The sequence below is a fragment of the Labeo rohita genome, chromosome 7, assembly GCF_022985175.1.
Source record: "Labeo rohita strain BAU-BD-2019 chromosome 7, IGBB_LRoh.1.0, whole genome shotgun sequence".
Taxonomy (NCBI): Eukaryota; Metazoa; Chordata; class Actinopteri; order Cypriniformes; family Cyprinidae; genus Labeo; species Labeo rohita.
The window spans coordinates 17,997,583-18,024,963 of NC_066875.1; the positions used below are offsets into that span (position 1 = coordinate 17,997,583).

A 27,381-nucleotide genomic window follows, 5' to 3' on the forward strand; every position below is an offset into this window, starting at 1 on the left:
TATGTAGGTGTATTTGGACACAGTTCTGTATGTGTTCAGTACATCTCAGGCAGAGCTTAAAGATGGTCCCTGATCCACCTACACAATCCCATTCCCTGCCAGATCCCACACACTCTACCCACCACACATTCCAAGCCATCCAGCTCTCAAAACCTTTCACGCAAGAGCCTTTCGTCCAACCTAATTATGTCTCTGTAGTTATTAGGAAATACTCATTTACCTTCATGTCTCTGAAATGAGTTTGCACTCTTAAAACAAATTTAGTTAATTTAGCTTAATAATTATATTTGAGTGTTTTCCTGGTAAAGCGTGTGCATATTCGAGTCAGGTGGGGACCAAATGCCCCTACGAGGATAGTTAAACCTGTAATCATCTATATTTTGGGCTCCTCCCAATGGTATACATAATGAAACAACTTAATAAAGAAAACGTATAATGTCTTAATTAAAATCTAAAAAAGCTAAAAGGTTTCTGCAAGGAGTAGGTATAGTGTAGGGTGTAGCAAATATAATTAACTGACTTAAAGGGATAGTTTACCCAAAAATGAAATTACTCACCCTCAAGCCATCCTAGGTGTATATAACTTTATTCTTTCATGCAAATACAATCGGAGTTATATTAAAAAATGTCCTGGCTCTTCCAAGCTTTATAATGGCAGTGAATGGTGTTCGAGATTTGAAAGCAAATTAAAGTGCATCCATCCATCATAAAAAGTACTCCAAATGGCTCCAAGGAATAATTAGGTGTGTGAAAACAAAATTAATTCATTTGTGTAAGAACAATATCCATATTTAAAAATTATACACCCAGGGTGGCTTGAGGGTGAGTAAATCATGGGGTAATTTTTATTTTTGTATTTTGGGTGAACTATACATTTAATATAAATATAAAATCCATGGCATGATATAAAATCAAATGTGTGTGGTTGTGTTCGAGGTTATGATCTAATGACAAATACCGGTAACCTAATGAAACTCAAATATGCACTCAGGCTGCTGATTTCTTTTTTCTTTTTTTTGGGTCAGGCTGTTGAGCCTGAATTTTTTTTAATCACTTCAGCTCTTAAATAGATTAGTAAATAAATAGATTCCTTTAAAAATTGCATTATTTAACAACTTTTACAACAGAACTGTACTCAAAAGTTTGGGGTCAGTAAGATTAAGTATGTTATGTTCACCAAGGCTGTATTTGTTTAATCAAAATACTGTAAAAACAGTAATATCATTATAGTTTGAAGGTCTAGAGTTATAGAGTTATAAGAATTTTTAGCATCCACTGATATGCTGATTTGGTGCTCAAGAAACAACAGTTGTGCTGCTTAATATTTTTGTAGAAATTATATATTTAGTCAGGATTCTTTGATGAACAGAAAGTTAAAAAGAACAGCGTTCTGAAATGGTGACCTTTTGTAATATTATAAATGTCTTTACTATCAATTTTGGTCAGTTGAATGGATCCTTGCTGAATAAAGTATAGACCAATTTCATTGTTTCCAAACTGTAATGACATTTTTGTGGGCGGAGCCTATCTGGTGGCAGAAAATGACAGTTTTAAAGTAGCAGTCAATGGAAGCCATGGAATATAAAATAAAAAAGGTCATTTTGAGTTCCGAGTTCCGCAATTCCGAGGTTGTATCTCACTATTCTGATAAGAAAAATCAACCTTTTCCCCTCGGCTCAGAAATAGGAGTTTAAATTCCATGCTTTTGGCTTTTTTTCCTTAGAATTGACAAACTCGTAATTGTTGAGTTAAATCGAGTCCAAACTAGGACATATAAACTTGTATTTGTGAGAAAAAGGGGTTAATATAATATGGGGTTAATATAATACAGTATGTATGTAGACCTATTGTTTCAGTCTAATTTATGCTTTAAGAATAAAGTAATCACAGCAGGTTTCATTCATAGTCTGTCCGTTTAAACATCTGCTATTAATGGCGTCTTTGACGAAAGTATTCAATAAAAACGATTTGCATTCCAATTCTGACATCCAAAGGCATAACAATAAATTTTTTCTCTTATTCCATGGATTTTTCCCAGTTTCCCTCCACTTGTTACCAGGGTTTCTCTGCCACCACAATGCACGCGCAGCTGCAGCTGACGTAGCTGTAACATCTACTCCAAATTGGTCTATTTCTTTCAAAAAAAAAAAAAAAAAGTCCTACTGACCCCAAAGTTGTGTATATTTTGTAATAATTTCTCCTCATAGTGTAGTTTAATAGGGGTGTGATGTATGACTCCTCTGAGCACTTTATTCACTTTAGGCACACAAGATGACACATCTGCCACAGCGGTTCAACCACCTCTCTGGTGGTCCAACTCAGGTAATGATAGATCTTTGTCCCACCGCAGCTTTAATTCAATCAGGTCGATTGAGTTAATCGACCGGGCCTAACTACACAGTCTCCGTATGCACGCTCAGGAAAAATAGATTTGTTTTGAAGTTCTAGAAGTCGGATGTAGACCGTTTCTGTGTTTAGCTTAGTGAGTTGTTCCTTGAATCCCTTGTGGTCTTGTGCCTTAATTGATGGATGTGGACCCACAGTACATTGTTTGTGAGTGAAGGCTGTGGACTACAACGGACTTAAGTGATGCTGTGTGTCTGCTTGGTATTATCTGCTGGTGACCGTTCACTCAGGCTAACTCGTCTTTGTTTAGATGTGTTTAAATGTGGACAAGTGTCTATTAAACCCTGCCAGGGGAGTTTTCTGATAGCATGCTAAGTAATGAAACGGTAATATCTTTCCACGTTGTCCCCGTGAGGACCCCAAGCCCTCACCCGTCTGCTTTCCAAACCCCCTACTCCCCACTCTTCTCTTCCCTGCTCTGCCTCTTCTTCCTCAGAACCCCTGGAAGAGCACCAGGTAGCCCAGCTGCTGAGGCGCTTTTCCACCGACCCCAATATTGGCCACCCGTTCTGTTTGGACAGTGCTTTTGCCCACCACCTCCATCAGTGCTCCTACCATCTCCGCCTCTTCCGCAACTGGTTAATCTCTGGCCAGGACCCACTAGAATACCTCTACGGTCAGCCCTGCGGAGGTCCCTCCGTGCCCTGCTGTGCCGTGACTGCAGTAATGGCCGCTACCACAGCCGCCTTAGCTTTGCTCTAGTGCCTCTGCTGTTTGAAGCATGCTTGTGTTTTTTGGAAAAGCAGCTTGCAATGACACGGCGCTGTTTTTTAACTTTTTGAAGTTTATTTAGGTTGTCTTTTTTTATTTATTTATTTATTTTTTTTTATTGTGATTTAGTCTTGTGTTTTGGCCTTAACATAATAGATCTAAAAATTTTATTTACTGTAATTCACCTCCTAAGCTGTTTTCTGTGGAAGCCCATTTCTGCCACTGAATAAAAAAAGGTAATTGTGACTTGCAATTCTGATGTTAAAACTCGCAATTGTGAGTTTATATCATGCAATTCTGAGAAAAAAGTCAGAATTGTGAGTTTTTATCTTGCAGTTCTGACTTTGTAACACAGTCTTGAGTTTATATCATGCAATTCTGATTTTATAACTTGCAATTATGAGTTTATATCTCACAATTCTGAGAAAAAAAGTCAGAATTTCACGTTTTTATCTCACAATTCTGAATTAATTTTTTTGCAAGTGTGAATTTATATCGTGCAATTCTGAGAAAAAATTCAGAATTGTTTATATTTTGCGATTCTGACTTTGTAACTCACAGTTGCGAGGTTTTATCACGCAATTCTGATTTTATAACTCACAATTACGAGTTTATATCTCACAATTCTGAGAAAAAATGTCAGAATTTCAAGTTTGTATCGCGCAATTCTGAAAAAAAAAGTTTTTACCTTTTTTAAAAAAATGTATTCAGTGGCGGAAACGGTTTCCATACCTTCAATATGTACAACATTTAAAAATGTGAGTCAGTAAGGTTTTATTTATTTGTTTTAAGAAATTAAAACTTTTATTCAGGAAGGATGCGTTAAACTGATCAAAAGAGTCAATAAAGACTCTCGTTGTTATGAGAAAAGCCAATTTCAAGTAAATGTTTAATAAAATAAAAATAAACTTTTAATAAAAAAAAGTTTTAATAAAACTTTTTAATAAAATAAAAAAAATTTTTTTTTTACATTTTCCACAAAAATATTAAGCAGCACAACTGTTTTTAGCATTGATAATAATAAGAAATGCTTCTTAAGCACCAAATCAGTACATTAGAATGATTTCTGTATAATCATGTGACATTAAAGACTGGAGTAATGACTGCTGAAAATTCAGCTTTGCATCACAGAAATAAATTACTTTTTTAAAAAAATTTAAATATTGCAATAATGCGGTCTTACAGTATTTTTGATCATTAATGCCGACTTGGTGACCACAAAAAATAGAACACAATAATAAAAAATAAGAAATCTTGCCGACCTCAAACTTAGACGGTAGTTTAGTACATTCAATTCCTCTTGTAATAAAAGAGAACAAAATTACAAAAAAGGTTTTTACCTCTAGCCTACCAATGTGATTCCCTCTTAGGTGAGATTGCAGACTTTTTGAGAAAAGTTAATTCTACCCTACAAAAGACAGTAAATGACTTTCGTTAAAGGTCCCAGTCAGGAAAAAAGTACTCATGTTTGATAGTTTGATACTCTTGCAAACTATTTAGACCAGTACTTATACAGAGAACAGAACAGATTTAAACATGTCAAATATAGCACGATGTACAAGAAGAGGATGGAGTAGCATTAAGAGTGATCTCTCACTGTGTTTTGGGGTGTGTGGTGTGGCAGATGCATGCCGGTGGCATCTGATTGCAACTGTGTCAGCTTACAGTCGCATCTGACGTGTCAAAAAAATGACTGACTTGCATGAGAGTGGCATATGATTTGCATGCCACAGGCTTCCAGGGATTTGAAAAATAAAATATTGTTATTCTCTCTTCCAAATAGTCAAGTTTTTGATTTCCACAACAATTATTTAAACCTCTATTACTTCATACATGCACATTGTTATTATTTCGATTTTGTTTTATTACTTTCTCCAGAATTCAGGCTCATTTTCATAAGCAATAGTCATAAGTGATGTATTGTCATGAAATACATATCTCATGCACTGATTACATGATCCACAAGTGCAGTTTTCACATTCATTCCTGTTTTTGTGATTATTGTCTCTGCCAGCTCCCTGCTAATTTACGTGTGTTGCTTTAATCTACATTAATAGTGTGGTTTTTCAACTTAAAGAAGTGTGTAAAGATTCTAACAACTAATTAAAGGAACTTTTTTGTTTTACTTAAAGCAGTGAGTGTAAAATTACTACCAAGTTGTGTAATTATCTTTGTTTTTAAATGTAGATTCAGATTAATACATAAGTTGAATGGATGATATGGGTGTGATGGGTTTGTGTGTGTGTGCAGTGTGTGCAGTGTGTCTGAATGTTTCCCGCCTGTGACTGTGGTTCTGTCACTAACAAGGGTTTGGCAGTAGGTGGAATGACTATTGACATTGGTTCAGTGGTAATAGGCTGTTGTGTCAATCTGAGTGCATACTGATGCCTGGATAGAGGACTGTCATCTCTCATCACTTCTCTCATCTGCAGGTTTTGAAGGCTGCTCCATGGTGCCCTCCATCTACCCCCTCGAGACCCTCCACAACTCACTCTCACTCAAACAAGTCAACGAGTTCCTGACAACAGTGTGTGAGAATGCAGGAGATTCCCACACCAGGACAACTAGAGGTAATGCCATAGCACCACTCTAACACTCTAACGTTTAGGACAATGTTTGATACTGAAATATAACGCACCTCTGTCCTAACTGTATGTGTGTTTGTCTTCCCTCCTGTAGCCCTCTCAGCCATGTTTGACTCCCATAACCAGCCCACAGGGGACTCTTACATCCCTCATAGAGTGCTGTCCTCCTCTGTTTCAATGCGCCAGCGCTCTGATCGGCCACCCTGGTGTGAGTACTGCTGCTCTTGGCTACTTCACATGGAGAAAACGCTCTTAGCACTCAGCTGTTGTGCTAACATGTTACACATGTTGGATGGACCCGATGTACAAGTGTCGTTTAAGTGGTAACAAATAACATTGTGCAATTGCAAGCTAGATTCATAAATTTTCGTGTATGTTTGTAGGGGTGGACGATATACCAGTGGACATGGTTAACCATTGGAAATTTGTCAACTGATATTAATTTCGGATTATAGTCTCTATCGCGGTTACACGCTCACATGACACTGCTGTGCTACATGGTAACAAAAATGTATCTTTTGCATGCCTTTTTAAGCATTGTGGTTTAAAAACAAGTGATTTTTAAGCCATTGAAATCAGCAGTGAAAAAGACAAAAGACAGCTGAGAGACTCTTTGTGAGAGCTGTCAGAGAGGCACGCACACGTGAAGATGGTACTCATAGAGCTTGAGAGTATTTTTGATGCTTTATAGGCCTTGAACGGATCCTCGTAAACAGTAATTCAGGTCAGAAAAAAAACAAGTGTAACAGTATATTGGATACCTGCTCTCTGTCAATTGTGTTAATCAAACAACAAAAGAGAGAAAATCTCTCACTGCTCTTGATTAAATCACGTTTGTAAGTTTAATAAGAAGGAATATGTATTTAATTTACGCAGTGAAGAATATGCACTTTATACAATCTATAGCATTTCTTATTTGTGACCCTGGACCACAAAACCAGTCACAAGGGTCAGTTTTTCCAAATTGAGATTTATACATCATCTGAAAGCCGAATAAATAATCTTTCCACTGATGTATGATTTGTTAGGACAGGACAATATTTGGCCGAGATACAACTTTTTGTAATCTAGAATCTGAGGGTGCCAAAAAATCAAAATACTGAGAAAATCACCTTTAAATTTGTCTAAATACAGTTCTTAACAATGCATATTATTAATCAAAAATTAAGTTTTTATATATTTACAGTAGGAATTTTACAAAATATCTTCATGGAACATGATCTTCACTTAATATCCTAATGATTTTTGGCATAAAAGAAAAATCAATAATTTTGACCCATACAGTGTATTTTTGACTATTGCTACAAATATACCCCAGCGACTTAAGACTGGTTTTGTGGTCCAGGGTCACAATTGTTGTACTATATTTTTTTTTTGTTCCATTGCTTGTTAATAGTTCTTTTTAAATCTCTTAATCTTTCAGTTTTCAGTTGTTTACTATGGAAGGTTATTTGGTGCTGACATTTTAAACAACAATAACATGGTGAAACATATGAGGCTATAACTTGTACTCATGCACCTTGTGAAAAATAATTCAGCCTCAGTGTATTGAATGTGCACTTGTAGTGTGCTTCTAACCGCAACTGGATATTTTTGAAAAACTGTACTTGCAGATAATATAATATTAAAGGAGAAGTCCACTTCCAGAACAACAATTTACAGATAATGTAATCACCTCCTTGTCTTATAAGATGTTCATATCTGTCTTTCTTCAGTCGTAAAGAAATTATGTTTTTTGAGGAAAACGTTTCAGGATCTTCTATATAATGGACCAATATGGTGCCCCGATTTTGAACTTCCAAAATGCAGTTTAAATGCGCCTTCAAATGAGCCCAAAAAACACAATTTCTTTACGACTGAAGAAAGAAAGACATGAACATCTCGGATGACAAGGGGGTGAGTATATTATTTGTAAATTGTTGTTCTGGAAGTGGACTTCTTCTTTAATAAGAGGCCACTTAAAAGGATAGTTTACCCAAACTGAGAATTGAAAAAAAAAAAAAAAAAGAAAGAAAATTACCCCATGATTTACTTACCATCAAGACTTTCTTCTTTCAGACGAATACAGTATGAGTTATATTAAAAAATGTTCTGGTTCTTCCAAGCTTTACAATGCCAGTGAATGGGGTTTAAGATTTTGAAGTCCAATAAAAGTGCATCCATCCATCATAAAATGCCACTCTCTCCTGAACATGCATACTACAGTTAGCGGGAGCTAAAGATTATAGTTTATAAAGTTGTAAATATGGATATTTTTCTTACACAAACACATCAATTCGCTTTAGAAGGCCTTTATTAAGTCCCTGGAGCCTTGTGTAGTACTTTTTACGATGGATGAATGCACTTTATTGGACTTCAAAATCTTAAACCCCATTCACTGCCGTTATAAAGCTTGGAAGAACCAGAACATTTTTAATATAACTCCGATTGTATTCATCTGAAAGAAAGTCATATACACCTAGGATAGCTTGAGGGTGAGTAAATCATGGGGTAATTTTCATTTTTGGATGAACTATTACTTCAAGTCTACCCAAAAGAAAGTACAATTTCATGACTGTGTTTAAAAAGTGCACTTTTTATTAAGGTCAAATCACAGTATATCTTAAATCATTATGTTTTAATAATGTTTTGTCAGGCTTCCTAAAGCACATGTAAAGTGTTTGATTATAATTTTAACTAGTGTGTTATTTGATATTATTTATTATTTAATAAATAATAATAATTATTATTTAAAGATAATATATTTTAAAAGAACCAACTTAAAGCTTCATCATTACTCATTTATAATTGCAGATATATAGAAATACATGACATAAGTTTTATTAAAAATTACATTCAAGTGTAATTTAGTTTTCCATAATTGCTTGTCAATACACCATATTTCATATAATTACACAAAACATTTTTAGGTACTTGCATTTAATATAAATCTAAACTATAATACTTTTTCATTCATTTGCAGTTAACATGCAGTTAATTACTTTGTACATTACTTTGATGACTAAAATGGTTGCACTCTGTGAGCTACTGGCACTACCAGTTGCTTTTTTTACTGCAACAAAACTTGGAAAATAAAATACTGATACAATGACCACATTATGTGGCTTTTGATTGTAATTTTCAGTCGAAGGACAACAAGAGAAGCAATGTAAGTTTTTACTGCTTTCCTAGCATTAAGACGAGGAGAAAAGGATGGGAAGATGCCTGAGGACGAATAAAACTTCCTAAAGACCTGTATTTTTGTTCGCTCTACTTTAGCCCTGATGCCTTTGAGGCTTTTAGTAGAGCACAGCTACTAAGATATCTTACAAATGTCGGAGACCGGAAATGCATGATGTAAACATGCTGACGCATCTAATGACACCACAGCCACTGAAGGAGTTGCTCAGTGTGGATTTCACTCGATATCCGGTGGCATTTAGACTCCTTGTGGAGAAAAATCAACGGTACGGCATTTGGTTTAAGATATCACTTATGTCCATCGCCACCTGTAAGCTTATTTTTTTTAGTTGTGTTAAATAGCAAAAAATGGCAACAGGTAGCACCAGTAGCTCCCATTTGATGTAATTGAAATAATGGCGCTCCCCATATTCCAATATATACACTGACCAAAATTATAAACACAACACTTTTGTATTTGTCCCCATTTTTCATTAGCTGACCTCAAAAATCTAAGACTTTTTCTACATACACAAAAGGCCTGTTTCTCTTAAATATTGTTCACAAATCTGTCTAAATCTGTGTTAGTGAGCACTTCTTCTTTGCCAAGATAATCCATCCACCTCACAGGTGTGGCATATCAAGATGCTGATTAGACAGCATGATTACTGCACAGGTGTGCCTTAGGCTGGCCACAATAAAAGGCCACTCTAATTGAGTGGGCAAATGCTCACATTCGATGGCGTCTGGCACTTTGGACAGGTGTTCTCTTTACGGATGAATCCCAGTTTTCACTGTACAGGGCAGATGGCAGACATCATGTATGGCGCTGTGTGGGTAAGCGGTTTGCTGATGTCAACGTTGTGGATCGAGTGGCCCATGGTGGCGGTGGGGTTATGGTATGGGCAGGTGTATGTTATGGACAATGAACACAGGTGCATTTTATTGATGGCATTTTGAATGCACAGAGATACTGTGACGAAATCCTGAGGCCCATTGTTGTGCCATTCATCCACGACCATCACCTCATTTTGCAGCGTGATAATGCACGGTCTCATGTTGCAAGGATCTGTACACAATTCCTGGAAGCTGAAAACATCCCAGTTCTTGCATGGCCAGCATACTCACTAGACATGTCACCCATTATACGACAGCGTGTTCCAGTTCCTGCTACTATCCAGCAACTTCGCACAGCCATTGAAGAGGAGTGGACCAACATTCCACAGGCCACAATCAACAACCTGATCAACTCTATGCGAAGGAGATGTGTTGCACCGCGTGAGGCAAATGGTGGTCACACCAGATACTGACTGGTTTTTGGAACCCCCCCCGGACCCCCCCAATACAGTAAAACTGCACATTTTAGAGTGGCCTTTTATTGTGGCCAGCCTAAAGCACACCTGTGCAATAATCATGCTGTCTAATCAGCATCTTGATATACCACACCTGTGAGGTGGATGGATTATCTCGGCAAAGGAGAAGTGCTCACTAACACAGATTTAGACAGATTTGTGAACAATATTTGAGAGAAATAGGCCTTTTGTGTACATAGGAAAGAGTCTTAGATCTTTGAGTTCAGCTCATGAAAAATGGGTCAAAAACAAAAGTGTTGCGTTTGATAATTCTGGTCAGTGTATATAAAACTATGTGGATTTTTTTAAAAATAATATAAATCTTTCATAGGTTTTCTAATACATATTTCAGCAAGAGACATAAATTACATTATATTAAGCCTAAAGTTAATATAAAGCCTACTTTTTAAGGTAAAGTTACTAAATTTTGTTAATGCTTTTAGAAAAACATCTATAGTAACACAGAGTAAAATTTGCCACTACTTATTGTTAAAGTCATTTTTCTATAAATATGTATATATGAGAAACACAAATGGCACCTTTTTTGCAAAACCAGCCAAATAATGTTTATTTGTGTGTGTATTTCTCCATGCAGACAGCAGTGGTCCCTCCAGTACGGTGTCAAGTGCCGGCCCCTCGTCTCCCACCACGGCTGACACCTCCCCACGCTTCAGCTTCAGTGAGAAGATCACCCTCACGCCGCAGAGCAGCGAGGAGATCCACTCGGCCCCTCACAACAACAGCCACTGCGTGTCCTCCACGTCTGCACTCAGCAGCACTGAAACCAGCCTCCCCTCTGAGGACCCCCACCCCTCCATACCATCCCCCATCCTGGAGAGACCCAATGAAATAGCAGTGGACGAAACAGACTCTGCAGGCCAGTGTCCAACAGAAAGCCCCTGCTGTGAAGAAGCGCTAAGTCCGGCCCCCACTGAGCCCTCGCACTTGGCCGAGAGTCCTCCAACGGAGTCCTTCTGTGGGCTGTCCAGCTCTCTGCCTGTGCTCCTGGAGCTTAGAGAGAGCAGCTCAGAGGCCGGCTCCAGCGCCCAGACCCCGCTCACCCCTGAGGAGCCAGACGAGTTCTTTGATACACAGGAAACGGTTGATGTGTGGAGGGGAAGCCCTGGGACTCTTCCCCACCCTGGCACTCCTCTAGAGGTGGGAGCTCCACATGTGCCTGAGCCTTGAAGGTAACGCAGAATGGACAGCTCCCTCATACGTGTGTGCTTCACCCTGTCTCAGCATGCTCTCGCTGTAGTGCCTCAGACCTTCGTAAAGTCCCACACAAGTGGGATTTGCCTACATAATTTAAGGGAAGCTGAGGAAATGGAGGCCTTCTGTGCGACTGTCACTTGTTAAACACAAAGCTCCTGTTGAAAATCTTAATAAACTCTCCGTGTGTTTAATTCTGTAGTGTCGTTCAGAGATGCTTCCTGTGTAACGCGTCACTCTAGTCAAACGGCCAGTGATCAAAACATGCACTGAAACATTTTTACGTGCGCATATTATCTTCCCCGACTCCAAACGACTGCATTTTTCTTCATTAGCTGGTCTGGAAGATATTTTTCAAAGGGACGTGATATTTGATATTAGTCAAGCTGAACTCTTGAATAATGAACTTACATAGCTAAATGCATATTAAAGGGACAGTTACTTAAAATTTTTAAATTTGCAATCATGTACCTCAACCTCATGTCATTCCAAACCCATAAGACTTTCGTTTGTCTTTAAAACACAAAGAAGATGTTTTTAATGAAACCTGGGAGATTTCTGTCTCTCTGTGGAAAGTTTGTTCAACCAAAGCTTTGCTGCTTCAAAATATTCATAAAAATATAGTAATTCATATAAATTGAATGGTGTAATCCAAATCCTCTGAAGAGACATGACCACTTTATATTTAGGCTTTTATTCACATACAGTTGAGGTCAAAAGTTTACATACACCTTGGACAATCTGCAAAAAGTTAATTCATTTACCAAAATAAGAGGGATTATACAAAATGCATGTTCTTTTTTATACATCAAATGTGGTAAATGAAAGCTCACTTTCAACAAATCACTTAGGTTTCATTCAGAATATCTAATTGTGTTTCGAAGATGAACTAGAAAGTCTTATGGGTGTGAAACAACATGAGTGTAGGTAAATGATGAACAAATTTTTTTTTAGAGTGAAGTGTCCCTTTAAGTGAACGCTAACCATTTTATTACTCTTTGCCAAAGCTTGCTATACCACTGTCATAATTTATTAAATCATTATAAGAAATATAAGAAGATCATATGTAGGCTATATATATATATATATATTTATTGACTAATATGCAGCTTACTTTTAACAATGAGACTGCAAATGAGTCTCATTTTTTATATTTTAGTTTTTATTTTTGTAAAACATACAGTGCTGTCACGGTTTTAAATAATGAAGTAGTGCTCTTCATTTCAAGTACATTTCTCCTGCTTTGTACCGCTCACCTTTTTGACATTGAAATACTTTTTTGTACCATGAACCCTTCTGTTTTAAATGAAGAGTGCAGTGTGACAAACATGTTTCTTTTTTTTTAGTGTACAGTGAAAGAGAGAGAGAGATGCTGCTTTTTAAAAGCAAACACTGTACTGTTTATGATCTATACCTGATCAGTAAAAAACTGACGTAAACCCTGGATAGTGGCCGTTGTTTACGGAGCATGCATAAAGTGTGTATAAAAGTAACTGACTCTCACTGATGTAGGACCAGCACACAAGACCTCTAGAATCTAGAGACGAGCATTTCACTTCCTCCCTCCAGCAGCAGCAGCGTCTGAATGATTCCACTCCGCTCGGAGTACAGTGAAGCACACTGATTCTGAAATCACTGACATATTAAAGCATCTGCCTCTGATAGATTCAACTCAAACGTGTCGTACTGTTGGTGCTGTATGCCGTCTGTGCAGTAGTATTATTTTGATTTACAGTGTTTCAAATAAAAGTGGCATTGTCTACAGAAAGCTTTTGTCTTTTTTCTTGTGTGTGAACAACACTGATTTGAATAAGGATTATAAAACGGTTAGTTCCGTTCCTCGATTCTGATTGGTCAGCAGGACCGGAAGGACAGAGTGTTTTCACAACGGGTCATTAATCGGCCATATTGGCGGCACTGAATGTAAACAAAGCCACTGAACTGAACAAAACTCGCTTGTTTTGCTGATTATTCCTGCTGAAAATGGTTAATTATTGTCATGTTTTGGGCTGTACTAATCGGTCGGACTGGGAAAAACATTTGGAGTACTACAGACTGCCAAAAGTTTTATTCACTATAAAGTGCAGATATGACCTCTTCACACGACTGTGTATCATTGCGCTTCCATGTATTATGTATTTCGGCAAAATCAACTGTTTGTTATTTATTTAATGAAGTATGAGTGACCCCATTTGAGGCATGTTACATCGTAACATTCTCTTGCCTTTAACTTGCTGTCAGGAACTATTTTTTTTTGCGGAAGGACAGAGTGTTTTCACAACGGGTCATTAATCGGCTATATTGGCGGCACTGAATGTAAACAAAGCCACTGAACTGAACGAAACTCGCTTGTTTTGCTGATTATTGCTGCTGAAAAGGGTTAATTATTGTCATGTTTTGGGCTGTACTAATCGGTCGGACTGGGAAAAACATTTGGAGTACTACAGACTGCCAAAAGTTATAACAAATCAAGGAGAAGAGTGCAAAAAAGCTGTCTGAGGAACAAAAGGTGTTTGTGGTTGGCCAAAAAGATTTTCAGGGCAAGAATCTTGACAACATTCATGTTTGTTCTTATAATTTCCGGTCAGGTAGGTGAAATATTAGGCTAATATCTTACTTAATACTGCTCGTACGTATCTTTACAACCTGTTAACTTTAGTTTGTCGAAATTCCGCATCCTTTTCCTGCTCACTAAGTCCTTCTCTATATGATTTAGCAGCTTCCACACGTTTTTTCCTGTGTTTAAACAGCATATTCAGTAGTACATTAAGCGTGCAATCCATGCTGTTGTTTACATCTGAGTATCGCCAATATGGCAGGCCATCCCAGTTGCCCCTCACTGCAGAACCCAAGATCCAGAAGGCGGAGGTGGGAGGATTTGGATCTGGATCCATCCTTGCTTACTGGATCTTGTGTTCTGCAGTGTGGACCATCTTGGGCATGAGGATAACTGACCAAACCATGACGTAAGTGTAAACCCTCTATACAGCATGACCTCTCGTACCTAATTGCTTACTTATTCTGTAGTGTACAAGTGGACTTTCCATAATCATTTAAAAAAAAGTGTTAATTTTCCTCACTAAAGTTTGGCATTTCCATATTTTCAAAACTTAATTCACTGTCTGTATAGGTGTACACTTGCATAAGCATTATTATCGCTGACGGTTATTCATCCTCATACTCGTTGGCATGACAACAAGGTTCTTATCATTCATCACCTGGAGGGTTTTCATTCTGTTAACTGCAAATGCCCCACAAAACACATCTTCAACAAGGCAGATCCCACATTTAATAATACATCTGAATTAAAGTCCAACCTTCAAACATAATCCAAAATGTATGTATTTCCATATGATTAGGATCACTGAACAGTGGGGTATTGTTGGCATTGCCCGCTGCTGTGCCAAGCACTGCGTTCGGTTTTCTTCAACACAAGGTCATTGTTCATTTCCATGCCTTTTCTCTCAGAAACAGACGGGGAGGGGAAGAAACGATGGGTGCTAACAGATAATAGGCATGTGACCCAGACAGTGATGTCATCATCATGTGAATTCAGCTCGCAGCCACCTGCCAGATCTCAACACTGGAATGCTGCTGTGATACACTGATCCTCCATTCAAACCTTTTAGTCATCTAGAATATATGAACCCCCTTTGTGTGAATGTGTTCATTCTAGAACGTAGTGTTTTTACTGTTATTCACCGAATCAATGAGCCATTTCAAGCATGAAATCAAAAGTGTATTCATTTTAATTTGAATTTTTTTTAGATTGTGTGGAGACAATATTGAGTGTTTTATCTCAAACTGTATTGCACTTAAGATGAAACAGGGTTTTTATAGTTAACTAAAACTAAAAGAATATTAAAAAATGGTTACTTTAAATAAACATGAAATGAAATCAAATAAAATATAAAAACCTTAAGCTTATTTTATTTCAGCTAGTTGCTGAACAAACTTGGTGTACTAAAATAACTAAAAACAACAATAAAATGAAAATTGAATAGACATTAAAAACAAAAACTAATATAATTGAAAAGACTCAACAAAAATACTAAAACTTTAAAATTAAAATGAAAAAGTACAATATAAAAATGAAAACATTAAAAATATTCATAAATCACAATGATAAAATAACATCGATATGCATTAATATTGATCCTCCATTAATATTGGCACCCTTGGTAAATATGAGCAAAGATGGCTTTGAGAATAAATCTGCATTGTTTGTCCTTTTGATTTTTCATTTAAAAAATTGTCAGAATTCTAACCTGTCATGGAAGTAAAACAGTGGAAAGAAAATCTTATTATGAAATTATGATTGTTTTTCTGTAGTTCAGAATTATTGGCACCATCCTTTTCCCAAGACAACAGCTCTCAGTTTTCTCCTGTAATTCCTGATGGGTTTGGAGAGCACTTGACAAGAGATCAGAGACCATTCCTTCATCCAGAATCTCTCCAGATCCTTCAGATTCCAAGCTTCATGTTGGTGCTTTTACACTTTAGTTCACCCCACTCATTTTCTATAGGATTCAGGTCAGGAAACTGGGTCGGGCATAACAGAAACTTAATTTTGTACTCAGTGACACATTTTTTAGTTGATTTTTATGTTCGTTTTGGATCACTGTCATTGTCATTTTTTTTTTATTCCTTGTGATGGATGATTAAGGAAATTTGGCCTTTGTGTTCCTCATATTTATAATCCTGTGGAACAGGAAGTCATGGCTGGACAATTTTATGCTCGTAGCCACCCTGGTGTGCTAAAAAATGTAAATATAAAAGGAAATATATTTCAGAAATTTTTTTCTCATTAGAATTTCCAGGGGTGCCAATAATTGTGGCCAACAGGCACTGGATAAAAACATTTATTTTAAAATGTGAGTTTCCTGCCACTTTCAATTGTTTTACTTCAATGAAAGGTTAGAATTCTGTTATTTAGTTGAATGAAAGATCAAAAAGTAAAGATAAACAATACAGATTTATTTTCACAGCCGTCTTTGATCATACTACCAAGGGTGCCAATATTATTGGAAGGCACTGTATGCACTTTTAATTACTCTACTTTTTTAAATTACCTTAATTACTAACTGTATTTTAATATTTGAGTTTCGGTTGTGGACATGTCATGATTCTTTGACAGCTGACTCAAGGAAAGGCAGAAACGAGCTGATGTTCCCATTAACATATTTTATTAGTGATTATCAGGTTTACCTTTCTACAACATATTTGTAGACACTCATTTAGAGAGCTTAAAGAAAGATACAGAGTATTGCACATAAAAAAGAGAGAAATGAAAGCAAAGGTCATGAAAATATGAAAAAAATCAAAATAAATCCAAGTACACATCATTTTTTTTTAAACAACACTGCACGCTGGAAATGATAGCGCGGCCTGGTTATATGTGCCTTTCAGTACAGTCGAGACAGATATCATTTAAATATATGTTTAAAATAGTACTTTATTTAATATAACTATGAACTATTACATACAAGTTCAAACTTAAATACACATGCATTAAACAGCTAGGCTCAATGGAATGCTAGATTTCAAAGTTTCGATGCTATTGAGATGGCAAACTCAACATTGCAACTAAGGGATGTTTTGCACAGCACATCATGACTATTTTATTTTTCAAATTTTTTGAAACATTTAGTCTTCATCTTCAAAAAAATAAAAAAAGAACGAAAGAAAAGAATAGAATCACACGGACACTTACAAATCTTGAATATAAAATGTGATCAGTGATCTAGTCACTTGATCTGGCAGTCTGCAGTCTGGTACTTGTATGTGTTTGTTAATTTCTGTGGTACTGCGAAGTCACATCTGGGTTTCACCATGTCAGGCAGAACATCTCTGCAGCACAGCCAAATAACCAGTAGCTCAAAAGTTACAGCACCTTAAAAACATTAGAGGCAAGTATTAACTGGGAATCCTCATACATTGTTCCTCAGAGAAATATAAAGGATTACGCTGAACCGTATTCTTTGTACTTTTCTCCAAAGATGAAGGTCGACAATCAAATCTTATAGACTAATAAACAAGACCATGAAGTAAAAATTAAATAATCTTGTGAAAAGTATGAAGGTTATAGATTCAATTTTGACTCAAATGCAACTGAAAAAAAGTTACAACCTTCCTTCTTTAATAATGGAGTTAAGCCAAGCACCTAAAAGCATAGCAGTACTCAAATGCATGTTCAACCTCATGGTAATATACATGCAATGCATACAGTACTTTTACAGAGTTTTCTATTCATCAGACAATGGTACAAGATCATCATCCCTCTCATTTTTGTACAAAGAAAAACATCTGCCGTTCTGGGCGTTTCATGACAGTATGTTGTCTACTATCCGTTACTGCTAATTCTGGCCATGTCTTTTAACATTTTAGTCCCATATAAAAGCCACACCAGACACTAGAACATTTTTGGAATAGGTTTAAGTGCAGTATTCATAGCTCACATCTTTCAAATAACCCTATGCAAAGACATAGAAAAGACTTTCATACGTAGATTATTCATTGAACACCATGCATTTCTATTGCCGGAAACTTTGGCTTGCATGTGTATTCTCAGTCATCCGTTCTTTCTAGTTCTTTACAGTAAGCAATTTTGTCCTATATACATTTTATAACCAATAGAAATCAAGGGGAAATCATTGTAAGGTGCTAATGAATATAATTAATTTTCTTCAAAATTGGATAAAATCAGTAATAAAACATAGCTCTGAACTTCATAAGCACTAAAAATAATCATAAACTCTGTGAACATACACTTTATACATAATTTAATGAGAAAATAAGATTTGATTCCAATACTTCCACTCCGTTATTCAGCGCTGACAGTAAACTTACCATCTAAACTTATTCATTCAGTTGTTTTTCAGCATCGCAAACAGTTTACAAACAGATTTTTGAGTATGGTTTTTGTTATCATTTTAATGATCCTATCATTCCACTATACAAATTCAAAGCATTAATCTCTGTTTCAGGAATGTAAAGTAATTTGTGCAAAACACACAAGCTGCAAGACAACTCCATCTGCAGCTTATGCATTTTAATTGTTACTGTTTTTTGAATCTTATTTGTTTACTAAATTCCTGATAATTTCTGAAATATTAGCACCCAGGTATTTGTTAATCTCTCTGCTGAGGTATATAGCCTCAATTGCTATTTGCACAGTAGGTATCTGAATGTGTGATAACTTGATTAAAAGATTGTTATTTCATATATAGTGAGCTATGAAAGATGATGATGCAGGATGTTTAACTCAGGGCCTCAAAAACAGTATCATTAAGAACAATACACAAACTAATCAGTTGAAAACAGGAGAATCTCATTCAGTTTAGCTGCAGTATTAGAGAATTTCTGGTGTTTCTGTTTAAAAGTAAGTAAAGAGGTATACTTGTGCTTTAGTTAAATGTTATTGTAAACAAGGCTATATAGATTAACTTACTATTTGGTAACCTTGTTCAGTATAAAATTACTGGGAATGCAACGTGAAAGTTAGTTCAAACAGGCCCTGGACCAAAATTTAAGGGTTAAGAATTGTAGAGACCCATTTATGTATATGCGTATGTATGTATTGTACAACGTAAAGGGAAAAGCCACCCTGAAAAGTATATAGTGAAAGGCACATCTTCCTTCTTTTTTCCTGCACTGTACTAACTTTCATCACCAAGAAATAATAATCAGTTAAAAAGTTTATACCATATGACTGGGGTTTTTGGGCAGTAGACAATGTGCTGTTTTAAACCGTGAGAAGTTAAAAAGTAAAAAGTTACGAATTTGACACTGAGTAAACTACAATTAAGGCTGTAACGGACCATTTGAGAGTAAAGATGTGAACCTGGGAGCCATGCTGAATTTAGAACTCTATTTTGCAGGCTGGGAATGACTCATCCTGCATCACAACTGTGCTGCTGCTGGCCAGGACCATGATGTTCAGTTCCTGTTGCTTCTCATGGGTCTGCTGATACCATTCGCGGGTCACTTCTGTGTCATGAGTAGGTATCAATGTCACCTAGAAGTAGGACAGAGCAAGACACCAACCAAAATATTTATGTGCTTAACATCCATAAAATATCTATTAAATTAATCAGCAAATTGCAAAGTTCCAATATTGACATGTACCACAGAGAGAGAAATTAAGAAATATCTTACCTGTAGATTGGATCCCCACTGTGCCTTTCCCTCTAGCAAGGCATCTAGTACACTGCGGCTCGGTTCTCCATTGCTGGAGTCGTTTCCACTCACTACATAATATGCAGAACGAACACGTTTGAAAAACTCCTGGTCCACATTTTTAGCACTGCAGTGGTTGGGAATGTAGGCCAGATCCACATAGATAGGAGGACCAGGGGGCACAGATGCACTCAATTTTGCAGAATTTAAACCTGTTGGAAAATGAAAATTAACAAAAACTTGCTGTCAGTGTAATGCTGGCAACAAAACAACTGCTCTAAATTTTAAAGGCTTAGTTCACTTCCAGAATAAAAACTTCCTGGTAATTTTCTCACACCCCATGTCATCCAATGTGCATTTGTGGTGAAAAAGTATATACATTTTTATAAATCACTAGATAAGACCTTGTCATAAGACCTTGTCTGGGATCGTGTAGAGCCCTTTAAAGCCCTTTGAAACTGCAATTTTGACCTTCAACCCGTTGCCTCCCATTGAAGTCCACTATATGGAGTAAAATCCTGGAATGTTTTCCTCAAAAACCTTCATTTTTTTGATTGAACAAAGAAAGACATGAACATCTTGGATGACATGGGGGCGAGTAAAATATCAGGATTTTTTTTTATTCTGGAAGTGAACTAATCCTTCAGTTTGCATATTCAGATATTTATGTTCATACCTGCACTGTTCTTATAGCCATTGACAAGGCCTTTGCCGGTGTTGTGGCTTGACCTTGACAGATCGTCCTCCATTTCCTTCTTTCTAAGAGAAGTGGTGTGAGTGGAGGGCTCCTTGGATGGGGATCTCTTCCTCCTGGCATCAGTCTTCCGAGCAGGAGATGAGGACTTTGTTTTACCTAATTTACGTAGACCCTTTGATTTGGAATCTTTCTTGATTGGTTTGTCGGTTAGGCTTGACAGAGCTTCAGGATCAACCATACATACATCAGGGCGAGGAGGACAAGGAGCAGGGTCCATCATTGGTGACGGGAAGGGATCGTGATTTTTATCAGGTGACCTAGATGAGTAATGCTTCCCTCCGTAAGCTCCAGATGATTTATCTACAGGCAGGTAATCGGCATCCTCATCAGAGTCATTGTTTCCTTCTGCTGTGATTGATGGACACTCTTCCGTACCTGGTGGTACATCAGAATCTGACTGGGAATGCAGCGGCTCACTGACAGAGGTTGGAGGTGTGTCCTCCCCACTGGCACTAATCCCAGCAGCCATGGCTCCAGAGAAGTGTTGCGATTCGCTGTCCTTGCCATGATGACTGTGACGGGGTTGTTTGTGAGATCTAGTCTTCCCTGAAGGTTGCTGTTGATCAGAACCTTGGCTTCTCTGTTCCTCATCTTCTTCATCGCTTGAAAGTTGACATAAGCTTGGGTTGATAAAAGATGGAGATGTGTCTCCTCTCCTCTGCTTGTACTCACAGGAGGAATAGCCTGGAGAAGCTGTGGATGGATGTGGACGGATACCAACATCTGAAGGATAGTCAGCGTCATCATCATGTCTGCTTGGATCATCTGCGAAATAGGAAGTTTGGAAAGGTTGGTCTGTGGATGAAAGAGAAAGAGGACGGGGTGGGTGCTCTGGCTCAGTCTCTTCTTCTTCTTCATATTCATCTTCATGTCGATAATGAGGTGGGGATGCTCCTGGGTAGATGTCTCGTTGCTGCTGCATTTCCCATTCACTTGGGCTTCTAATTTTCTTCACGTCCAATTCTTGGCTTTGCATCTCTGTTTTTGACAAGCCTATCCCCACCTTGCCGCATCCTCCAAAAGCCTCTGGTGCACTCAAACTAACTTCTGCAGGCCCGTTTGTTGTGTCTGGTTTTGAGGGCTCAGGGAAAGAGGACGTATGTGAGGTAAGTGCATCTGGGATAGTGGCTCCCAATCCGGAAGATATGTCCTTTGTTAGTGCCTCACCCAAGGAAAATGTGGTATCTTTCTTGTCCGCTTGAGCTGCAAGTGGAGATCTTTGGTACTGAAGTTTATCCTGTTCAGTTTCGTACATATAATCGTCCTCCTCTTCACTACTCTCTGTGTCCTCATAGTATTGTTTTTCAGGGCACTCAAATTGAAGTGTTGATGAAGCACCATACAGATCTTCAGGCATGGTGTCTTTCTGAGTGGTCGGTGGCATTGAGGTATAAGGTCCAGTTGCACCAAACTCATCTTGTAATCTTGAGTCCTCATCCCACTCCGATTTGTAAAAGCACTGACTTTGTGGACCTAGATCTGAGATATTGCTTGTAGAGGAAGCAGGTTCTTTTTTATCACTTATACAAGTACCAGCATGTGGAGGAAAAGGCTTGATCTCCTCAAAAGGTGATAACGGTGAGAATCTCGCAAGGCTAGGAGTGGATTCAGCTGTAGTAGTTGCAGTGGTCAACTTTTCGGACACCTCTAAATATTCATCCTTAGCCTGTCCACCAGAACTTGAGAAGGGTGAGTCCATTACTGGTGAATGTTCATCTTTGAAAGATGAGTACTCAAATCCAGTACTGGCTGGAGTCTCTATCTCATCTCCAAACTGGCGGCTAGTGGACAGAGATGCCGAAGCTGATGAGGAATGACTGTAAGAAGAAGAAGAGGAATATGTTGTGGCTGACATAGTTGTATAACTAAAGCCCAAAGAAACGGGGTCTCCTGTTTTTTTCTCAGCTCCATCTGGCGTCTTTTGCTTGTCGAACTCAATATCTTTGCTGTCATAGTGAGTAGAGAATTTATCTTCAGCAGACTTTGTTGAAAGGGGTAAATATGACTTGACATCTTTCTCGTAATTTTCTACAAACTCATCTCTCTCCTCACTTGAAGAATGTTCAAATCCAGATGAGCCTGTAATATGACTTTCAGCAGGAAAGGATGAGGCATCACCTTTAACAGTTTGCAGTGAGTCCTTAGGGACCTCATGGCTTAGAGTGGATTCAAATGTTGATGAGCCTAAAGATTTCCCATAGGCGTCAGAGCCAAAGCTGTAGTCCTGTGTAATGGTATCTTTCTTTTCATCCTGGAATTGAGTAGGTACAGTGCCAATGTCACTACTTAGAGAGAGCTGGGCATCTTTCTCTTGTCTGTCTTTGGCACCTTTCTCTGTATCACTATCACTTACATGCTCTCCATACTCCTCATCCTCATCATCTTCATCTTCCTCGTCTTCTTCATCTTCATCCTCTCCATCAGCAAACATCTTCCTGTCTCCAGCCATGACTTCTTTTGTGCCAAATGTAGATTGGCCTATCACAGAACTCATACTTTTAGCACTGTAATCAGAGCTAAAGCTGTCGGTTGCATAATGGCCTGATTGTGATGCACCACCCTCTGCCATTCCACTGAAATCTGGTTTTTCAAATTTAACTGAAAATGGGTCTCTCTCTGCTGAAACAGATGAGCTTTTCTCAGGTGTCTTTTCTTCAACTTCCTTTACTTTTTCAGAGAATGTTTCTTCAGGTGTATCCTTTATTGGTGGTGTCCCGTACATACTTTGTGTTTCACTATATGAAGCTGATGATGTTTCCTTTTCATATGCTGGTTTAAAGTCAGAAATCTTGCCAGTGGAAGATTCTAGAGAATCCTCCTTTTCTGTTTTCTTTGAAGTAACATCAGTATCATCAAAGGTGTGCTCTGTTGGCAGATTTGGAGAGTAGGAATCCACTGAACTTGATTTACTGTCATACACATCAGAATATGTAAAGCTTTTCCCAACATAGGGTGTATCTTGCCTAACCACCCTCTCGAATTCCCCTTTGAGGCCTTTCTCACACTCAGGGAAGGAATACAAGTTGAAGTGAACACTTTTATCGCTGTCTTTAGAAATCATTTTTGGGTCATCTATATCTGAGAATGACACATCTTTTTTGCCTTGGCTTGCTGACATGGAATCTAACTCGCCTTGTGGTACTTTTACGCTTGAGTAAGTACCATCCTCGGTTTCACTTTCATCTTCCTCTCCTGAGCTGAGCATCTGGGATTTGTACTCATGGCCCAAGTAGGACACATTTTGTGGTTTATCTTCCTTGTCCACAGATTCTTTCTCTTTCTCAAACAGCTTCTCCTCTTTTAAGGGTGATGTCTCTTCAGAGTATTCTTCATCAAGGAAAGTGCACTCCCTCTCCTCTTTGTATTTAGTTTTACCACACACTTTATAGCTTTCTTTTTCATAAAAATCCTCTTTCTCTTCCTCTTCCTCTTTCTCTTTCTCTTCCTCTTCATCTTCTTCTGAGTCATACAATGCAGTTTTAGTGCTGGAAAATTCCTTTCCAAAAGGATCCACTTCATCATCAATTATTTTCACAGACTTTTTGTCAGCAGGAGCCTCTTGGGCCAAACACCTCTGAGAATCAAAAGTCTCCTTATCTAGTTTTTCCTCTTTGTCCATAATCAGTGGCTTTTGTGGCCTCTCCTCAGTGGGAGAGTAGCTACTGCTGGTCGGTCCTGATTGTGTAGGTGAGGCAAACCTCACAGTGCTGTCATCTGGGCTGAGACATCTTTCTTCACTCTCTGAAATAATACTTGTCTCTGAGGCGCAAGGCAAATTTGGTGGGAAGGACAAACTTTTCTCAGAAGCGCCTAATTTAGATTCATCCTTAGAGAGTGAGATTTCCTTTTCATCTTTTTCTTGTGCGCCAACATACATCATCTGAGGAGAAATAGGTGCAGTTGATGAGGGAAATTTATCAGAAACTTGTTCTGTGTCTTCGAGCAAGGCAGCAGATGCATAACCCTCATGGAGCTTCCCAAGTGGTATATCAACATTCGGTGTCTGATCCTCATCCTCTTCCTCGTCCTCTTCATCCTCATAATTTGCAGGGACAGTAGCCTTCACTGTAGTCTCTGTTTCTGCCACAATGGGTTGATATTCTTCTGAAGGAGGTGATTTAAAACACTTATCTTCCTCTAAGGAAGAAGTTGGAGAAATAGTTCCAGCAGAGTGAAGGTACTCCTTTCCTTGAGTGGCATCGGTCTGTATGGATGATGGTATGCTGTTTACAGTATCTAAGAGTAAAGAGCTTTTTCCTGCATCTTCAGTAGGTGGTGCTGTCACAGAAGCTATAGACTGATCTTCAGTAACAGATGTTGCAAAGGATGACAATTTGTCATATTCAGTGATGGAGGTGGCTGATGATATATGCTCTTCTTCAGCCAATGGAGCTGCAATTATATTGGTTGCATAAGCTGATAAGACGGGCTCCTGGTCTACTGCAAAACCCTTCGATGATAACTCAGAAGCAACAGATATGGTTGGCGGTTTCATGCCATGGATGGTGTCAAAAGTCCCTGGTTCATCAGGAACTGAGATGTCATAAGAGCCGACATCATACTGAAGATGAGGGATTCGCTCCTCTGTTTCCTCATTAATCTCCTCATCAGAAATGGTCTGCTCTGTCTCAGAGTAACCTGGAATGGTCTCATCTTGGATGAAAGAAATGTGCTCTGCAGCACCCAGAGGTTTGGCAGATTTAATATCACTTTGTTTGGTCTCCCAGTCCTTTCCAAGTTTTTCTTTTTTAGCTTCGTCAGATTTGTACTTGAGCTCCTCCTCATGTATTAAATCCTCTGCCTCCTCTAGCTCTGCTTTCTCAATCACATCCTCCTCTTCTTCACTGTCACTCTTTCTGGGTTTCAGTTCAAACTCTTTCGCTTCTTCTTTTGCTTTTTCTTGCCATTCTTTATTTTCACCCATCTCCAAAAAGTCAGATGTTTTAGCACTTTTCAGTTTTGTGGTATAGTCATCCTCTATGTCATCTTCTGTAGCAGCACCTTCATCCTCAAATCTATCAGTGGTTTTCGAGGGTGATTTAATTTCATTTACTCCATACGGTACCCTTTCCTCATGAGGGGACTCTGTCTCAATATCAGTTGTAGTGATTCCCTCATCAGGAGATTCAATGTCAGGGACAACACTGTCCGCCACAGGTGGAAAATTTGGGAGTACTTTGCTCTCTGTTTGCTTGGAAAGCTCCTCCTCCAGTCGCAAGGCTTCAAAATCCTTGGTAAGATCTTCTGGGGAGGAGACTAAGGACCTCTCACTCTCCCGTTTCTCAATTGAAGCTTGCTTAGCAGCTGGCCTGTTTTCTTGCTCCTTTGCAGCTTTAGTTTTTTCTGTTTTAGGCTTTACTTGAACCTTTGCTTTGTTCAGAGTCTTCCGGACCTCAGGGGTGAAGGGCTTTAAGTCCGGTTTTGTGATTTTTCTCAACTCTGGCTTAGTTTTTTCTTTTTCTTTTTTCTTCTCCTCTTTACCTTTGAGTTCTTTTTTAACGTCCTCTTTTTTTATATCTGCCTTTTCTTTCTTTGTGTCTTTCTTTTCCAGATCTTTCTTCTCCTCCATCTTAGACGTTTTCTCCTTGGTAAGTTTTTTAGGAGATTTTTCTCTCTGCAGCTTCTTTTTCTCTTGCTTAAGTGAGTCGGGTGACGCCGTCTTGGGCTTAAGTGGTTTGGGAGTTTTAACAGTCTCTTTTATTTTCTTATCTTTCTTTTCAACTTTGTTCTCTTTTACAGAGTCACTCTTTGACTCAATGTCTTCATTTGCCTCTTTCTTGCTTGCTTTTGTAGCAGAAGACATTTTAGGGGACGATTTAAGACTTTCTTTGCTGTCAGTTCTCAGCTTCATTTTAGTTTGTTTAATCAGTGGAGGTGGAGCCCCAGATGACATGTCTTTTTGAGTGGCTACTGGATATCGCAAGAAATCGAGATGCCTCAGCTTTTCCAGCCCCTCAAATATTTTGTTTTGTGGGGCATTTCCAGGAAACAATACTCTGACAATCTTTTCAGTTGGACTGGCAGGTACCCACACAACCAGAGCTGTCACTGATGTGAGGTAAGGAACTGAAATCTCACCCTCTTTGCCATTGGCCAGGACAATGCCAGTCTTAGCTTTACTGTTACCAGCCCACTTCTGCATGAAGAATTGCATTTCTTTACTGTCCTTGAGAGGATTTAGGATATACATGTCTAGTTTGCCAACACCCAACTTGTGAAAGAGTGTTAAAGGCTCAATTGTGTTGCTCATAACCCTGTATAGAGGCTCAGGTTTGATACCCAGTTTGTGAAGGTACTGCAATGTGAGAGAGGCCTCCTCAATGCTCCTCTTTGCTTTCAGCGTGGATTCAGGCGCCTTCAGCTTGTCTGGAACATTAAAGAACACAACACCAAGCTCTGGTGAGATCAGGTTTTTCATCCAGTCTCCATAAGTATTTGAAGCACGGTTCTTCTCTTCCTCCTGCTCTGCAATTTTTCTCTGTAATAGTCCATTTATACCAGAAAGGTTATCTGCTCCTATGTGTGTAAGGAGAACAGAATCAATCCTATCCAAATGTCTGACCAGCTTCCAGAAGCAAGATTTTCGGTCTGATCCACCATCGATTAAAATGTTAAAACCATTGACTGCAAACAAAGCAGAGTCACCCCGTCCTCCAGGAAAGATATAGCAGCATGGCTTGGACAACTTGAGGAACCCTCCAGAGGTTGGTGGTTCCAGGAGCTCAAAAGGAGAGGGAACATCCACTGTCTCAGAGACATATTCTGTAAACTCGCTCACACCTTCCATCTCAGGCAGCACAGGCTCTGGGTTCAGTCTGTACTTCAGTAAACTCTGCTCCTGTACGTACCCTAGGGAGCTCCAGCCCCCTTCTCCTTTACAGGACACAGTCAAACAGGCTTGCTGACCTGCAGATGGCTGGTTCAAGAGCTCTTTAATCTACAAAGAAAAAAATACAAATGTAAGTTTCTTACAGTTCAAACTAAAAAATCAGTATGCTGTGAAGTATTATGGGAACTATAA

At 38.4% G+C, this 27,381-nt stretch overlaps 2 protein-coding genes across 8 annotated transcripts in view; one reads left to right on the forward strand and one right to left on the reverse strand.

The window, feature by feature from the left end:
• The window catches only part of ppip5k1a (diphosphoinositol pentakisphosphate kinase 1a), a 48,112-nt gene extending 34,925 nt beyond the window's left edge, over positions 1–13,187 (forward strand). For 2 of the 4 annotated variants that reach the window (XM_051115177.1, XM_051115179.1), the window contains 4 exons: positions 2,843–3,022; positions 5,550–5,687; positions 5,797–5,910; positions 10,809–13,187. In XM_051115177.1, coding sequence (XP_050971134.1) covers positions 2,843–3,022; positions 5,550–5,687; positions 5,797–5,910; positions 10,809–11,401 — 1,025 coding nt within the window. In that variant the 3' untranslated portion in view covers positions 11,402–13,187. The remainder of the gene's footprint in view (positions 1–2,842; positions 3,023–5,549; positions 5,688–5,796; positions 5,911–10,808) is intronic. The other 2 variants (XM_051115178.1, XM_051115181.1) reach the window with 1 other exon arrangement.
• A 3,402-nt stretch (positions 13,188–16,589) lies between these two features.
• map1aa (microtubule-associated protein 1Aa) overlaps positions 16,590–27,381 on the reverse strand; it is a 31,995-nt gene continuing 21,203 nt past the window's right edge. For 2 of the 4 annotated variants that reach the window (XM_051115168.1, XM_051115171.1), the window contains 3 exons: positions 20,280–27,297; positions 19,583–19,815; positions 16,590–19,442 (listed from right to left, as the gene is read on the reverse strand). In XM_051115168.1, coding sequence (XP_050971125.1) covers positions 19,287–19,442; positions 19,583–19,815; positions 20,280–27,297 — 7,407 coding nt within the window. In that variant the 3' untranslated portion in view covers positions 16,590–19,286. The remainder of the gene's footprint in view (positions 19,443–19,582; positions 19,816–20,279; positions 27,298–27,381) is intronic. The other 2 variants (XM_051115170.1, XM_051115169.1) reach the window with 2 other exon arrangements.